The 18,249-nt window shown below is 46.4% G+C and overlaps 1 protein-coding gene across 1 annotated transcript in view; it reads left to right on the top strand.

Moving 5' to 3' along the window:
• LOC124233071 (thrombospondin type-1 domain-containing protein 4) overlaps positions 1-18,249 on the top strand; it is a 548,658-nt gene that overhangs the window by 510,404 nt on the left and 20,005 nt on the right. Inside the window, exons 10-15 of the mRNA XM_046650144.1 lie at positions 245-420; positions 2,737-2,833; positions 7,147-7,422; positions 13,759-13,888; positions 14,560-14,764; positions 15,355-15,528. Of these exons, the coding sequence (XP_046506100.1) occupies positions 245-420; positions 2,737-2,833; positions 7,147-7,422; positions 13,759-13,888; positions 14,560-14,764; positions 15,355-15,528 (1,058 nt within the window). The remainder of the gene's footprint in view (positions 1-244; positions 421-2,736; positions 2,834-7,146; positions 7,423-13,758; positions 13,889-14,559; positions 14,765-15,354; positions 15,529-18,249) is intronic.

The following is an 18,249-nucleotide window of genomic DNA, read 5'->3' as shown; positions in this document are numbered from 1 at the left end:
CTACCAAGCCCAAATGGTGAAAGGTATTGAAGTGGGTTGAAGAAGTGATTAAGCTCAAAGAGATGTGATCTAGATGCCTTGTCCTGCCCCAGGGCGTAGACCAGTCCCTGGCACGTAGTGGATCCTAGCCAGAAATGTGATGAATGAATAAGCCTGCACCTGGGGTGGGGGGGGGGGGGGGGGAGTTCCATTTCTTGTGTACACTCAGGGCTTACCCAAGCCACTGTCTCATTTTTCTCAACAGCTTTGCGAAGTCGTTCTGGCCGCTCCATCATCAACGGGAACTGGGCAATTGACCGGCCTGGAAAATATGAGGGTGGAGGAACGATGTTCACCTACAAGCGTCCAAATGAGATCTCGAGCACTGCTGGAGAGTCCTTTTTGGCCGAAGGTCCCACTAATGAGATCTTGGATGTCTATGTGAGTTTGGATGTTTCTGGACTGTTCTCTGGATTTTCTATCTTGTTGCTTCTAAGGGCCACACTTAGAACAAATAAGCGACACATCATTGCCCATCCTCAGTAAAACCATTTGTGTGAGCCTTTTGAGGGGCCCTTAAATGCTTGGTGTTCGTCTTTGCCATTCACCTCCAGATGTACCTGGCTCATAGAAAACTCTACCAGATGCTTATTATACTCAGAGTTTATTGACTCAGTAAAACCAATTTTACTTGTTGAACCAAATCAGAGGCAAAACATATCCTTTATTTCATGAGCACTGGATCTCCTCCAAGCGCTTTCCTCCTAATGCTAATTTGGCATGTTTTCTTTTTATGGCAAAAGAAAGCATCTGCCTAAAGCAAGACAAGACCACTGCAGTTCCCAGCTCTCTTCAAATTCTATTAAAGCAAATGAAGAAACTAGAGCTCCAGAGTACTCCAGATGACACAGAACCAATACAGAGATTTACTAGAAGCTCCCTGCTTCACAGAGGACAGAACTTTGATTTATTTGACGAGAAACTAAATTGCCCATGAGTTAAAAATGGTCCTTATTTTTAAAAGAAACAACTAGAATCCAGTCTTCTTAAAAAGTTCAGGAAACAAAAGTTGACAAGAAATAAAAGCTCGAAATCACATATTGATAAAAAGAATGAGCTCACCCATAGACGTACATTCTCTTACCATCTCCAAAGCCACGCTAGTCTACATGATATTTGCTATGTTAGAGTTTTATAAATATTGTAAATATTAACTGTTCATTCCTCTTGGGCCTAGTGGCTCGTGGACTAAAAACTATAAAGCAAGCCTTGTTATAATTTTGAATATTTTTTTTAGACTGTCCAGTTGGTTGCTGGACTCAGGGTAAGTTTCAAATGGCATCGGGAGTAAAAACCCAGGTTGTTAAGGCCCACGTGGGTGGTCTAGGATGTGGTGGCCAACAATAATTTCATAAATAGGACAAGGTTTGCACTGGCAGAATGCTTGTGCAGAAGAGGCACAGAAGAGGGAGAGAGGGTTTCCAGCCTCAGACCGACTGTCAGATTGTGTGAAAAGAGAAGTGAGAGGGTTAGGGGTAGAAAGTGGGACCCTGAGGTCACACCACCACGTCCCTTGAGGGCATGACAGTTCTGGCTGTAAGGAGCCCAGTGGTTCTCATGTCTGCGTTCCATCAGGTGATTTATAGAATGGAAGCCCCATTTCCCAAGCAGGGAGGGAGTAACAGATGATGGTGTCAGTGGAAAGAATAGACACTCTCATGAACCAAACAGGACCCACCTGTGCAGGAGTGACTCAGAGACACTTGTAGTCCAAAGGACCTAAGAGATCAGCTGTGATTCTAACCTCCTCCTTCTCCAGATGAAGAAATCAAAAACTGTGAGATGAAGGGACTTGCTCCAGGTTACACAGCTAGCCACCAGGAGAGCCCCTTATAAAGCAGTAGAGACAGAAATATGCAACGTGACAGTGTCTCCTTGCCTGGCTCATATTTAACTGCAGATTCTCATTCTGCTGCTCCATTTAGCCCACCACCCCACTTCCCACCACGAAAGCCCTGGAACAAAGGATTTTGTGCTCCAAAACCAAGAGGGAGGGACTTACTCTGCTGTACCAGGCTGATTTATTTTGTGTTCAGGTCCCAGTGTTCACTTGCTGGCTTCCACAGTGCTGTGCAGTGTTTGTCATCGGTCCCCGAGAGAGTAGGACCCAAGGAGACTTACTTCCCTTATACCTATTTTCCTCACCCCACCTCTTTGTCGTTCTGGAGCTTTCCATGGATGAGAGCCATGGGACCCGGGGAGTCAAGGAGGGAGCAGGCCAGGGCAGACCTTCCCTGAGCCAGCCTGGTGGGAGGAGCCTAAAGAATCCTGGGCTGGTTGTGCATGACTCTATCTCGCCACCTCGTGTTCAGACGGGTTCTCAGTAGTGTAAACAGGAATCTGGGACGTTTTGAGAGCACTGAGCAAAATCTAAGCCATGGGAGGGGATGGTTGCGAACCAACAGAAAGGTTCTGGTACCACTGCTCTTATCTTCCTATTTGGAATATATGAAATCTTGACTTCCAGCCTAGTTGTCTGCTGAGTCTTTCAAAGGCTAAGTTCCTCATTCTTCAAAAGCAAATAAGGAAAAGCCATCTAGAAATAGCTTTCATCTAATCTGTCACGGGACTACTATTAGGATATGAGTCAAACCCACTCATTTATAGATAGTGCCATGTATACCATTGAAACCAGAGCCAGCAGGAAAGAGCTGTGCATGCGTGCTAGTGCAGTGACCGTGACCTTTGTGTTGTCAGATGATACACCAGCAGCCTAACCCAGGAGTCCACTACGAGTATGTTATCATGGGGACCAACGCCATCAGCCCACAGGTGCCACCTCACAGGAGACCAGGTAAAATCCTCTTTTGCTGCCAAGTACTCGTGTCATTTCCTTTTAAAGCCCCCTCTCTCCTCTTCTTGTGCATCTCCCCTCTGTCTCTCAGTCAACACAGAGAAAACCCATGGACGCATACTTTAGAGTCAGTGGGCCTGGAGACCAGAGGATGCTTCACCATCTGTCTGGACCTTCACTGATAAGAGTGTTTCATTCACTTGATTCAAAAATGAGGTGAACATCCTGGGTCTCTCTTTCTAGTTCATCATTTTGAAATGCCTTATATTAGTCTCCTATTGCAGCTGTACCAAATTACTGCAAATTTAGTAGCACAAAACAATTCAAATTACTGTCTTACAGTTCTGGAGGTCAGAAGTCCAAAATGGGTTTTGCTGGGCCAAAATCAAGGCATTGGTGGGCCATGCTCCTCTAGAGGCTCTAGGAGAGAAGCTGTTTCTGACCTTTTTGAGCATCAAGAGGCCACCTGCATGCCCTGGTTCATGGCCCCTTCCTCCATCTTCAAAGCAAGCTGAGTGACACCTGCAAGTCTCTCTCTGACTCTGACCCTCTTCTGTCATCACATCTTCTCTGACTCTCACCCTCCTGCGTCTTTCTTACAAGGACCCTTATATAACATTGAGCCCAGCCAGATAATCCAGGAAAGTCTCTCCATCTCAAAATCTTTAACTTAATCACAACTGAAAAATCCCTTCTGCCATATAAGGGAACACGTTGCAGGGTCCAGGGGTTTGGACACAGGCGTCTTCAGGGGGCTATTATTCTGTCTGCCACTCGCCTTTTCTCTTGCTCCCCTTTTGCTCCTATTAACACTACTTTGACCTGTAAGAAAAGAGTCACACCTGACAACCTGCCTCTTCGCTGTGGGCTCTGCTGGTACCCAGAGCAGGCAGCTCTCGCTCGGCTGCTGCTGGGGGTGGCCCGGCACTCTGGCTCTGCAGACGTTTCTTTACCAAATGATGATGGAGCCCACCACCCAAATGCAGACTGGCTTTCCGTCTTTCGATCAGGAAGGTCTGCAGAAATATTAATGATAATCGCTCACACGCACTGAGCCCTTGCTCGTGCCAGACACTGCTGAGTCCTTTTCATAAATCTACTCATGGAATTCTCAGGCAGTGCTCTGAGGGAGGTATTCATATTGGCCTCATTTTCAGAGTAAGGAAATGGCAGCTTAGAGAGGTTAGGTTACTTGCCCGGGTCCCACCGTGACCTCAGGCCAGCCTGTGTGACTAGGCCCTGTGCTTGTTATACTCCCTGGAGGCTACTTGGTCCAATGCCTGTCCCAGGAAGTGAGGGGACAGACGCAAGTCCTGTCCGTCCTTCTCTGGGCTGCTGATTGGATAACCAGGTCATCTGATTGTCATGGGTTGGGGACAGTTGGCTGCCTGGAGTCAACAGCCTGGGGTGTGCCCAGCACGTGGAATGTGTGTATTGGCCACACTCCAAGTCAGCACACTCAGGCTGAAAGAATTTTTAAGCCATTTCCAAGAGCAATGCCCAACGTTAGAAACTAAGTTCAGATGGCAAAATATTGGGATTACTGAAGTCTGTTGCTGATTTATAGGGGCAACCGGGCAGATTATTTGAAATCAAACAGAGTGATGATGATTGATGACGAGCCCAGTGGGTCTCAGCTAACAGGTAGCGTGGAGTTCTGGGATTGGCTGCCTGGGATGGGGCAGGCCCAGAAGGGATCAGTTGTAAAAAGTTCGTGCGGAAGGGCATTCTGGACCAGGCTTCATCCTCCATATCAACAGAGTCAAGAGGCCAGAGCTTGAATCCAACTCTGCCACTTTCTTGCTGTGCATCCTCAGGCAAGTCAGTAACTTCTCTGAACACATTCTCAGTCTACAAAATAGAGAGGAAAAAAACCTACACTCAATTGTTTTATTTGGGGAGGGGAGGGTATTGAATAAATTAGGTGTCCATCCAGCACAGTGCCCAATACATACAAGGTATTCAAAAGATTTAAAAATGTTTTTGCCTACTAACATCTTGGGCGGTCTCCTTTATGTTGGTATGCCTGGTCTTGATACTGTTGGCCTGATTTGCGTATAATATTTTAAACCATGATGTATTATAATTAGCCAACTAAATAGGAAAGCACTGGTGAAAGGGTGGAGAAAGCCCTACATTTTAATTGTGTTCTACAGCAACTCTAGAATTTTCCTCCTTATTGTGTATTAAAATGATACATACCTGAGCATTCTTCAATCAAAATAGAAATAGACAAAGTAAAAAGCAACTTGCCTATAATTGCCAAGACGTGGAAGCAACCAAGATGTCCTTCAGTAGGTGAATGGATGAATACACTGGGTGCATCCAGACAGTGGAATGTTATTCAGTGCCAAAAAGAAATGAGCTAACAAGCCACAAAAAGACATGGAGGAACCTTAAATGCATATGACTAGGTGAAAGAAGCCCATCTGACAAGGCTACATACTGTAGGATTCCAACCATATTACATCCTGGAAAAGGCAAAACTGTGGAGACAACAAAAAGATCAGTGGTTGTGAGGGGCCGGGAGCGAGGGAGGGATGAACAGGCAGAGCACAGGGCAGTGGACCATTCTGTGTGATTTAATAACGGTAGACACTTGTGGTTATACATTTTTCAAAACCGATAGAACGTACATCACCAAGAGTGAACCCTAACGTAAACTATGGACTCCGGGTGATAAGGGTGTGTCAGCGCAGGCTCATCGTTTATAAGAAGTGCACCGCTCGGTGGGGAACATTGATAGTGGGCGAGGCTGGGGCAGGGGCGGGGGCTGGGAGATGTGGGAACTCTCTATACTCCCCACTCAATTTTGCTGTGAACCTAAAAGTGCTCTAAGAAAAATAATAAAGTCAATTTAAAAAAATCAGTGTCCCCCAACTTCATCCCCTTCACCTCTTCCCAGAGGGAATCTCTCTTAACGATTTGGTGGCATTCTGCTGGCCCTTTTCTATGCATTTACAAAGATGCTCACAACCAATTTGAATCCTTGTCTACAATCTAAGTGTACAAGGAACATGACATGTCATTCTTTTCCATAAGTCAACTTGAATCTAACCTCAACCTGAAACTTCTTTGAAAGTGGTAGAAAATTCAACCTCAGTCAATATGGGGGCTCCTCCCATACACTCCAGATATGAGTAAAGATCCCTGCCTGGCGCTGCTAAGAATCTGTGGTGCTCCGGAAACCCAAGACCTCAGACTCCTGCCTCTCTCCACCTTGGAACCATCTCTCAAAAAGCACTTTCCACTTTTCCCGCCTGCATCTTCCTCCCTCCTTCCCCTTGTTGGCGCCTCTGGAACCGTCATCCTCACTGAAAGCTCAGGCCTCCGCTGTGAGAAGGAAGAGTGCTGACTTCCATCAGCTCTTGCTTTCTCTCCTGCAAAAACCCCAGGCAAGAAAATCTAAGGGCTTGGCGGCTTGGACTAGGGGAGGAGGAGGAACAAAGATAAAGAACAAAACACAAATGAATCTCTCGAAAGGTGTCCTGCCACATCTGTGTGTGAGTGTGTGTGCACACAAACTGGATTCTACTATGCTTTTGTTGTTTCAGCAGACAACATATCAGAGTCTATCTCCATGTCACAACATGTATTTGCTTCATTCTTTTAAAAAATAACATAGCATCTCATTCGTGGTTGTAACATAATTTATTTTAACCAGCACCATTGGTGGCCATTTAAGTCCATTCTACTGTTTGCTATTTCAGATAATGCTTTAGTAACCCTACTTGTGCATACAGCTTTATATGAAAGAATGGGAACATTTATACAACAAATGTCCTAGAAAGTGAATCACTGGGTCAAAAGAGCATGTGCATTTAAAATTTGGATAGATATTGCCAAATTGCTCTCCCAAAATTTGTGTCTATTTGCAGGCTCACCTAGAGTGTATGAGGTGTTTTCCTACACCCTCAACAAGGGGTTTGGGATTTAAGGGTTTCCAAAGTTTCTAATCTTTATTCTTAGGTAGATAGAGCTGTCACTGTTGTTCTTGTTTTCACATGCAATTTTTAAATTATGAGTGAAGTTGAGCGTTTTTAAATGACTTTTGGCTGCCTGTATTTCTTTTTATGTGAATTGCCTCTCCATTGGCTGTTGCCTACTTTTCCTACTGGGATGTTCATCTTTTTCTTATCCATTTTTAATAATGTTTTGAATATTAGGGAAATTAGTATCTGCTTATGTTAAATATGTGTGCTATGAATTAGAAATGATCTCATGCTGCCTAATTTCTAGTGTTGAAGCAATTTCCTCTGTGCTACTCAATGTCCGATCTTACTTCTGTGCATGTGTGCTCTTGCCTCTGTTAGGGGAGCCCTTCAATGGCCAGCTGGTCACAGAAGGAAGGAGCGCGGAGGAGGGAGAAGAGAAAGAGAGGAATGAGGAGAAGGAAGACCTGCGCGGTGCGGCACCTGAAATATTCACCTCAGAAGCAGCACAGCCCTTCCCGGTCAGGCATCCAGACAGATTTTCTTCCCACCATCCAGACAATTTGGTGCCACCAGCACCACAGCCCCCACGGCGAAGCCGGGATCACAACTGGAAACAGCTCGGGACAACAGAATGCTCAACGACCTGTGGGAAAGGTGAGCTCGTGTATGGGATATGAGCATCTCTGCAGATCCCCAAGCAAGGAATGTGCGGTGGGCCTAAGGGACACGGCTGACCCTGCCAACCTTGAGCCTGACCATGAGATGACTCATTAGTATGATGCTGGGTCAGAGGTCCCCAACACCTCAGGCCTCACCCTCAGGTTTGATGATCCACAAGAAGGGATTGCAAGATTCAGAAAAGCTGCTATCTCATGGTTATAATGTTACAGTGAAAAGATACAGATTAGAATCAGCAGGGGAAAAGGCACATGGCCCAAAGTCCAGGAGAAACCAGGCGCCAGCTTCCAGGTGTCTCCTCCCAGGAGAGTCATACAGAGATGCGCTTAATTCTCCCAGCAGTGACGTATGGCAATATACATCTCGTATTGCCGACCAGAGAAGCTCACTCGAGCTTTGGTGTCCAGGGGGTTTACTGGGATTCAATCATGTGGGCATGCAGCTCACACACACCTGACATTAGCTACTCAGCCTTTAGCACCCAGAGGTTAAACTAGCACCATATGGCCCGAGGACTCAGGCATACAAAAACAGGCCTTGACCGTAAACCACAGTGTTGGCAGAAACTGTCTCGTCAACCTGACACAGCATGACCCAAGACATAGGAAAACATTCCCACCAGCAGAATATTCCAAGGTTTCAGAGGTTATTTCCAGCCCTGGCGAAGGGCCGGTTCGGAAGACAAGCTTTTCTCTGGAATGTGCAGGGACTGAGCAGCCCAGGCCTGCTGAGTTAACCCTTTCCTGCACAACATGTTCACTAATAATCACAGAACACGCTCATGTGGTTCAAGATCTGAAAGTTGACGTACGAGTCCAGGTTGTGGGACACTTAACACAAATGCCAGTTGAAACTCCTTCTCAAATCTAAGGATCTCAGGAAAAAACAGGCTTTGGGGCTTGGGGTGTTAGTTGCCCAGCTTTCACACTCACCAACCCTACAGCTCCCTTCCTACTCTCCCAGTAAAATCTTAATCCTGTATCCATCCGTTTATCCTAACCCCATCAGCTGAGACCACCAGGAGCAAATCTGTAGCCCAACAGAGTCAGGTTTACTGACTCCTAGCAACAAGGGAGACCACACTCTAGAAGTGTGGGCGTCTCTCCAAACAAAAGAGAAAATAGAGCCATAGGATTTGGGAGAAGGGGGGAGTTAGGTGTTTTTAAAAAACAAGGTTTTGATAGGGTCACAGCACAGTGCGGCTGTGTGCAAAGGGGTCAAGATCACTATCAGTCTGAACCGTGAAGTGGACCCAGGGTCCTGTTTCCTTGAGAACTCCAAAGTTAAGATAGATGTGGAATGTGGTGTTAGAAACCCCTTATCTGACAGCATTCTGCGCTGGGTTAAAAATTGATGCTGCTTCTCTGTTTCAAGGTGGCACAGCTCCCCAGCGCAAGGACACATCTGCAAACTGTGAAGTTAGAATTTGCTTCATATAAATGGTAATAGCATCCTGTTTGTAGTAAAGTCCTATTTGTGAGCTAAAACAGCTGTTCTTTGAGGAGAGGCTGCCACAGAAACAGAAAGGCTGTATCCCCAAGGAGTTTCTGCAGCTGAGAAACTGTGTGATACCCGCAGATTATTGGTTTGGGGATTTTTTTCTTTTTTTTCAAGAGACACATCTGAGTGTACAACATTTGGAAACTTTGATAAAATTAGCAAATGGAAGAATCTTTCGCAACTGCCTCGAAAGCTTTTACCTTTTCCTAAGGGCATTGATTGAGTAGATTTGACAATAGAATTTAGATCTTTGCTTCTTCTTGGGGATGAACCTCTTTCTGCCTGGAACCTCTGCCAGTTCCGTAATGACTTGATGACCAGGGTGCTGATTTGCGGAGGTGTCATTATGCAAATTTTATTGTGTTTATACTTAATACACGTGCAAAGAATGGACACTGGAGAGTCACTGGACCAACTTCTTTTATAAGCTTTGTGAGGGAAAATTGAATGCCTGTAGGATGTGTCTTGACAAAGGCAGAAAGCTAGAGATAATTATGCGTTAAGGCCAAAATCATTTTAGTGAGGCTCTGTCCATCTATACCGTAGAGGTAAACAGTATGAAACATAATTGACAGAGGAACTCCGGATCAGAATGTCTTATTACTGAAACATTCTCCCAGTTAGGGAGTTGTGTGAGGCCCATTAAAGGAACCAGATACACTCAGAACTAGGTAAAAAGAAGGTAAAGTTATAAAAGGGATAAAAATTGTTGTCATGTGGTTTTACATCAAGGGTGCCTTGTGTGAAAGATTCTCTTCCATTTCATGCCTTTAAAGATAGCCTGGTCCAGCCTTTCCAGTAACGTGGAATGTAGCCTGTCCAGAGACCGTAAGGCATTGTGTTACCAGCTTGATGGGATAAGGACAAAAGCATGTGGCGTTTGCCGGCTCACCCTCCACGCTGCTCACACAGTCCTCAGTTCCCTGACGGTTGCCACTTACTCAGCCAGGTGGTCATTCAGTGGGTCTCTATCTGCTCTGTACCAGACATGATGGAGGGACCCGTCCATCCAAAGAGTCCAGTTATTTTGCTCCCACATCCACCCCTCCAGTCTGTGGGATCCACCTGAGGCAAACAATCTCCCTTCCTTACTGCTCTCTGGTATCTGGCCAGCAAACTCCTGCTTACACTCCAAGATCTTGCCTGCTCTGTCAAGTCCTTCCTGATTCCTGATTCTGCGAGACAACAGGTAGGCATGGAATAAGTAATTGTGGGACCTCACGGTGATTTGGGACACCGTTCTCTCCCAGCTCTGCTTGGCCTGGCTGTCTCCTTGAGTGTACACTTTCCAGCCTGTGCGCCTGGCATCATACCAAGCACACAGTAGTTTTCTTGAGTGAGTGAGTATATCATCACCACATTTCAAATAGGGTCCACATCAGCTATTATGTATGAGGGTAGTTTTTACATCCTCATTACATCCTGGCATAAAGAATGTCGATTGATATATTCAAAACTGAAGAGTCTTTTTCTCTAGATTTCCATATTATTTTGTTTAATGTTCTAAGATAGCCTTTCTCCATTGCATTGTGGATACACACCATGCACACACACTTGGCATCTGCCACTCAGATGCCCGAGATGACATGTCCATCCTCTTTTGACCCTGAGAAACAGTGCTGGTTCTCAGGCCAAAGAGATACTGAAAGGTGCCTTGGAAATAGAAGAAGATCAGAGACGTATTGCTCCCCTACCTCTCCCTTCCCTTGTACTCCTAGCCCCCTTTTTTCTGTGTGACAAATGGCAGCAGCCCATGGATGCCCCTCGTTTGCTCCCTCTAAGATTTGCTCCCAGGTGGCACTGGTCCCCGACGTGCAGGGCAGAGGAGGTGATGTGGATCCACAGGACATTTAGCTCATCTCACGGTCATCAGCAGCAGTGACATGTGTGCCGTGACAGGAAATTCCCACCTGCTGGTGCTAACTCTTTTCTGCACAACCCAAGTCCATTCCCCTTGTGACATCATTGTTGTCCCCACACAAACCCTCCCCCAAACTCTCCTCCAGTCCTTCCTGGGGGAGCTAACCAGACCACACATTTCTACGTCTCTGTTTTTGTAGATGCTTTTCAGCATCATGCTATCATCATCACGGGGAGGGATCCTGCTGCCAGCATCCGAGAGTGGCCCACACTCCGTCCCAGCCTTGCCAACACCTCTGTCAGTCTGGTCAAACTCTTGGCTTGGCTCGGTTGATTCCCATAGTTCCAAGACTAGAGTTATCTAATTTTTCTTGCTCCTTATTTTGTCCATCTCTCCATAATGCCTCACTGACCTCTGTACAGTTCCCTCCTCCACTGTAACATATTTCTGTTTTGATTAATATACCAGACATATAACCCAACCAAACAGACCCCAGATTTTTTCCTGCTGCCTGAAGCCCAGCCAGCATCTCAGCTCACTGCCTCCTCCACCCCCCATTCTTGCTTGCTAGCAATTAGAGGAATAATTGAATGGCATGCTTGGACAATGAAGAGATGGCCAGGTGCCATTCTGAGTGACAGTCTCCCTTTCTGCAGAAATCAAAACTGACCCAAAGGGGCCGGCCCCGTGGCCAAGTGTTTAAGTTTGCGTGCTCTGCTGCGGTGGCCCAGGGTTTTGCTGGTTCGGATCCCGGGCACGGACATGGCACCGCTCGTCAGGCCACACTGAGGCAGAGTCCCACATGCCACAACTAGAAGGACCCACAACTAAAATATACAACTATGTACTGGGGGGATTTGGGGAGAAAAAGCAGAAGTAAAGAAAATGACCCAAAGAAAGAACCAGTTGTGGTCACTAGAGTCAAGAATTATAGCTCTGGTGTTTTCTCGCCATCAGAAAGAGAGAGTGCTTCTGAATTTATTTCCTTGACTAAACACTGGAGCTGGACCATGGACAAGTGTAGTGTAAAGGCAGTAAGGGTGGGGAACGGCAGGCAGTGGCCATGTACAAACAGCCCCAAGCAGGACCCATCTTTCCAGGGCACAGAGCATTCCTATGGTAACCTATATCCTTTTAGCGAAAGATACTAAATTTCCCCCTCTTTTGAGTGCTGGCTGGTTGGGGTAGTTACTTTTGCTTTCCAATCCACAAACTTGTAAGCAGAAAACTGAAACCCATATGCTCTGAAGGGAAAGGGATAGGCTAAATAATAAGATTTTTACTTAAACTTTTAATAGCTGGGTCCCAGATGGGTACCCTGCAAGCCATGGACTGAATCTTATTCATCTTTGTAACTCAGCACAATGTGCTTAATGTTTGTCGAATTTACTTAAAAATCTCTTCTTAATGGAAGCAGGTATGTCGCTGGACAATATTTAACTTCGCAAAAGTTTTTGCCTTCCATTAATTTTACAGTCAGTACTGCTTTTACTCAGCTAATAATTATGCTTAATTGGAATGTTATTTTAAATAATGGTCTCAAGTTATAGCTACATTGTGAATTTTTACTGCCAGAGTCGTTTAAACAAATGATTGTTTCAGATTCAAAACTGTCTTACAAACTGTCAAGCTCCTTACAAGAACCGTCCTCGGGCTCAGCGGGTCACACAAGCTCAGCTTCAAGAAGCACTAAAACACTTCATAGCTGATGCAGTGTTGAGACGCTTGCATTAAAATTTATCCCTGCAGTTACAATTAAAATTATAGCAAGTTGGAAGTTCAGAAACTCTAAATGCCTGGCCAATTGGCAACAGAGCTAAGACAGAGCTGTAGAATAAATGACAGTGTTCTGCCCAGCAGGAATTGTTCACCGCAGACTGGGGCTGGGGTGGGCGTAGGGAATTACTTGTGAAAAGACATCTTACTCTTCAGACAGTTGAACTGAAATTCAGCCTGTTCCATTTCTCACTTTGTAAACAGCCGGTAGTAATACTTCAGTGCTGCCACCAGGGGGTAGCAGAGAGAGAAAGGCAGAATTGAATCAGCTTTCTTTTGAGCTAGAAATTCTGACTTTTTATCCAAAATAGATTTATCCTTATTAAGCCAACGAAACCAGCTTGTGGACTTAAAACAAACAAAAAACCTGAGGCGGTTAGTATAATTTTTATAGCAAAATAATAAAAACAAATATCAGACCTCTGATAAATATTCATTCAACAAACTTTTATTGAGCACCTGCTACTCTGCTGTACTGGGGTTACAGAGATGAACAGGAGCTAGTCCTGTCCCTGAGAAGCTTGCCATCTCATAGGAGGCAGACAAATACTCAAATAACTAGCATACCATTGGATTGGTGCTTTATTAGGGGAATGCATGAGATGATTTACAGAGAGGGGAGCCAGCTGCTCTTCTAGCCGCTCTTGAGTCTTCTTACTTCTCTGCTTCAAACTGACTGTCTCTTACATGTACCTGGCACTTGCAGGCCATGTGTTGGGCAATTTTGTTCCACTTCAGTGACCTGGACCTGTGCACACAGCTACGCAAACCCACCCTTTCTCTAGGATGCAGCTTGGCCCCTCCAGGACCCCTTTCTCTTTGATGTCTCCAGAATATCTTCAAGAAGTTATTATTTGTGCTCATTTCATAATCATTCACCTGCCTGGCGACATCTTAGACTGTTATGAAAGCTGTTTTTATCTGCCTTTGAAACCGTGTGCACAAATAGGTTGTAAGCTCTTCGAGGGCAGGAGCTGTTCCTATGCTTCTTTGCACCCCGCAGAGCCTGGCAGACCTTGTGTGGGAGCTGTGTGTAAATGCATCGAGGAAGGAGTGTGTGTGCGAGTGGTTCTGTTTCTATGGCCTCTCTTCATCAGGATCTCTGTGCAGCTCCCCTGCAGCCCAGCAGTCAAGCGTGCGGGACTGTCCTTCTCATGTTCTCCTTGTCCTTGCAGGCTCGCAGTACCCTATTTTTCGCTGTGTGCACAGAAGCACTCACGAAGAGGTCCCTGAGAGCTACTGTGACTCCAGCATGAAGCCGACCCCGGAGGAGGAGCCCTGCAACATCTTCCCTTGCCCAGCCTTGTAAGACGGCCTCGCTATTGAGGTTACCTCTTATTAGGTCGCTTCTAGTCGTTTGCACATTGAGCCTTAGTAGCAGATATAATCGAATTTTTAAATCTCTCTACATCTCATTTAGAAACATGACTTGCTGTATGCATGAAATTCAGTCCATTTAGCAAGCGCACCTGACTTTCGGGATTAACACAGGAGCTCGTGGCCTTTCACAGGTCAGCCCGCTCCCAGGGAGCCGGAGCCATTAGGGCTTAGCCTGGCAAGGAAAACAAAGAGGGAAGCATAGAACTACAATCCAGTGTGGTCCGTGTCGTAGGTGAGCTGTGCACAGAGAGAGAAAGCTAGAATAAGATTTCTTAGTTCCAAAGTGGGTTAATGTTCTACAGGGTAATTAAACTAACCTTTGGAGTTGTTTTTTTTATTAGATAAAAATCATTTATAACTTCCCAGTTTTCTCTAATTTTGTAGAATCTGGGCCCTAATCGCCGGCAAATAGCATGTGGAACAAAGTTCATTCCTTTACAGAGTCAGCAGGCCCCTAGGCAGACTGTTAAGCAGTGCTGTAGGATGAGGACCACCCAGAAGGATTCTGATGGTCCTGTGTAAGTCGACTCGGGCTCGTGTTCTCTTCCTGTTGACTGACGTGATCTCTCCCTCCCACCGTCTTGTTCCTGAGCCAGCTGGGACATCGGGGAGTGGTCCGAGTGCAGCAAGACCTGCGGCCTGGGCATGCAGCATCGCCAGGTTCTGTGCCGCCAGGTGTACGCCAACCGCAGCCTGACGGTGCAGCCCTACCGCTGCCAGCACCTGGAGAAGCCCGAGACCACCAGCACCTGCCAGCTCAAGATCTGCAGTGAGTGGCAGATCCGGACGGACTGGACCTCGGTACGCAGGGTGGGGCAGCCTGCTCTGGGGCTCCCCCTCCAAGACCCACCGCCACCCTCCCACCTCCCCCCACCAAGACCTGACTTGGAAGGACCCTGAGTTCTCCAGGAGGGAACCCATCCTGTGGGGTTCTGAACTTCTGTTTCTGCAAACCGCAGCAGGTACCGATAGCTGGATAGAGTTAAGGCTACCGTGTATCATCCGCAGCCGACTTTAAGAGTGAGCCCATCAGAGTCATGTGCATATGGGTCTCATCTCTCCCGTGCGTCACAGTGGTGTGAAGGTTGGCAACTGCTGGTAGAGCCAACTCCTTCCAATCTTACTCTCCCATTTTATAGATGACAGAACTGAGTCTCAGAGGAACAAAGCAGGCAAGACATCTAGGAAGGTTTTAGAGAAAAGGGTCGTGAAGTTTTCAGGGATGGGGTCCCCCCCAGGTAGTGTCATACTGCAGGGGACCCAGCAACACAGGGTGTCTCAGCACCGTCCTCTGCTCAGGTGGCAGGTAACAAGGATGAGGGCACCACAACTGGAGAGTCCCCCGGAGCTAACGCTGCCTGTTCCACTGACGTAAGCTTGCTGTGTTTTAGTGCTCAGTGCCTTGTGGAGTGGGACAGAGGACCCGAGACGTGAAGTGTGTGAGCAACATTGGGGACGTGGTTGACGATGAGGAATGCAACATGAGGCTCCGGCCGAATGACATTGAGAACTGCGACATGGGACCCTGTGCGAAGAGCTGGTTCCTCACCGAGTGGAGTGAAAGGGTGAGCGTGGCGGTGGGCAGAGTGTGTTTTCTGGAGCTGGGGCCAAGGCCTGCTGGGCTAATGGGCAGGAGCTGCACGTCACAAGGTCTCCAAACCACACAAAGATGACCCACTCACCAAGAATCCCAAGGGTAATTTCTGACTTTGGGAAAAAGGCCCAGAGAACTATTATAAGCTTTCTATTCTTATATGAAGACTGAGGGGCTCCAAGACTGAGGAGTGGGTGTGAAATAATTAGTTTAATTCTCCTTAGCACATGAATATTAAATAATGAAATGCTAAATCAAGTGAATTATTACATCACACCTTTCATAAGTTCTGTGAGTGCCTGGCATAGAGTAGGCACTCAGCAAATGGCAGGCCCCTTCCCTACTTCTTACTGACTCAAAGCATTTCACACACTGTCCCCTCCCCACTAGCCTGGCCTCCCTTGGGGTCCCTGGCGTCAGGTGTCAAAGATTAACTCAAAGGCATAGAGTTCATCATCAGCCCACCAGGTACCTGTGTACAAGGGAAACCAATAAGAGACTGAGTCCATCTATCACAGACAAAAATAGGATTTATATAAGAAAAGAGTGGGACTCTGGAGATGGATGGCGGGGATGGTTGCACAACAATGTGGATGGACTTAATGCCTCTGAGTTGTACACTTGAAAATTATCAAAATGGTAGATTTTATGTTATACGTATTTTACCACAATAAAAAAAAAGAGTTTAGGGAATCAACGTTAAAGGGCATAGCTTCGAGTAAGGAATAGAGGGGAAGGAGATGCTGAGCCTGGCCTTCCTTTTCCTGCGGAAGCTGCCGATGGGCTGCAGAAGGAGAGGCCGACCAGGGTTCTGCCCAGGGCAGCTGGTCTAGTCGTCAAACAGACTGTTTCTGGGTTTCCGGATTCTCCAGAAGACCTTGGAAGTTTAACCAGGACGTAGACATGAGTGGCTGTCTCTGTCCTTGGTTAGCGCCTCCCTCTCAGTTAGGCCAGGTCTGCACCATTTCCCTTATCAGAATTCCTCATGATGCTTCCCAACCATAACGAGCTACACATCAGCTGGGAACCTCGTGAGAGCGCAGAATCTGAGTCCGTACTGTGAGATGAACCTGAGAGTCCACGTTGCTTTTTTTTTTAAATCTTTAAAAAAAAATTATTTTATTGAGGTCATAATGGTTTATAACATTGTGTAATTTCAGGGGTACAGTATTATATATCAGTTTCTGCATAGACTAGATTCTACATTTCTGATGGGGTCCCGGGTGGCACTGAGGCCGCTGGTCCAAGGTTGGGGAGAACAGCCGAGTTCATAGAATCTTAGGAAACACTGCTGAGCTCGTGAGCCCTCTCCCCACAGCCTCATGTTCTGTATCTCAAGCTCAGAGGAATAAACTTTCACACATCAGCAGATTCATGCCCATACTGCCACATTGGTTGATTCCAATTGGCCAGCATCCACTCTGACTGGTCAGTACCCACCGTGGACCAGTGTTCACATGGGTTTCCACTCCCTCCCTGTTGTAAGATGCCCCTTAACTTCATCCCTCTCATCACAGTCATAATCCACATCAGTGGGGATTGTTATTGAGAAAGAAAGGGAGAACAAACCTGCCAGTGCAGCCTTCACTCCACATTCAGAGATCATCCTGGAGATTCTCATCGAGTGACTTATCTTCGTGTGGATTCCCGACACCTCATGGCATACGGCCCCTGCCCCTTAGCCCCCAAACAGAGAGCCCTTAGAGTGTGAACACTGAAATTTTAGGATGAGCAGCTAACGGTGCCTCCAGCCCAAGGAGATGATTGTAACAGGCACCAAATTAGCACCATCAGGAAGGTGCTAGCCGAAGGTTGAAACAGATGGAAAGTAGATGCCGATCTAAAGGTGTCCATTGACTCAGACTTCTGCCCCTAGAGCTGACGGCAGCAGAGCTCACCCCAGTTGTTTGCATATCCCCCCCTTTCCAAGGCTCCCAGCTCTCACATTAGCTCCTGGCATTGTGGAAACAGTGCTGGGAGGCAGTTCAGAAGTCACGTTGGCCAGCCTCCCTGCCAGTATGAGGAGTCCTCTGCAGCGTCCCTGACACGGGTCTGACTCCTCTGTCAGAAACTGACTTGGTGCCGAGGCGGTTACATCTATTTCTTGTACAGCCCATGGTGTCGAGAGGTTTCCTTTTACATTGAACCAAAGTGTTTTTGCTAACTGCCACTTGGGGCCCCTAGAAAATGTGAGTGCTCTCTCCTTACATTACAGCCCTACAGATATTTAGGGACCCCTTCCACTTCTTCTCCAGGCTAAAAATTCGCTGTTCCTTCAACTAATTCTTTTGTGTTTCTGGATTTCTAGCCATCCCAGAACTCATTTGTGTTCATAGTAAACTTGGTGAATATAGCGTGTAAGCAAATGAATGAAAAGAATGATGCTGGGCTTTCATTTTTACATTAGAAAGAGTCTTTTTAAAATAATGTTAATTTTTCTGGTCATAAAGTAACATATACTATTATAAAAAATATGAAAAAATCAGAAAAGCATACCTATAATCTCTTCACTAGAAGATAAGGTTTTTCGTTTGTTTGTTTTTCTGAGGAAGATTGGCCCTGAGCTAACATCCATGTCCATCTTCCTCCACTGTGTGGGATGCCTGCCACAGCATAGCTTGATAAGCGGTGTGTAGGTCCACTGCAAACCCCAGGCCACCGAAGTGGAGCACGCAAACTTAACCACTACTCC

Source organism: Equus quagga, unplaced genomic scaffold (assembly GCF_021613505.1).
Source record: "Equus quagga isolate Etosha38 unplaced genomic scaffold, UCLA_HA_Equagga_1.0 153_RagTag, whole genome shotgun sequence".
NCBI lineage: Eukaryota > Metazoa > Chordata > Mammalia > Perissodactyla > Equidae > Equus > Equus quagga.
The sequence above is the reverse complement of the archived record's forward strand: the minus strand, read 5'-3'. Positions and strand labels throughout refer to the sequence as shown.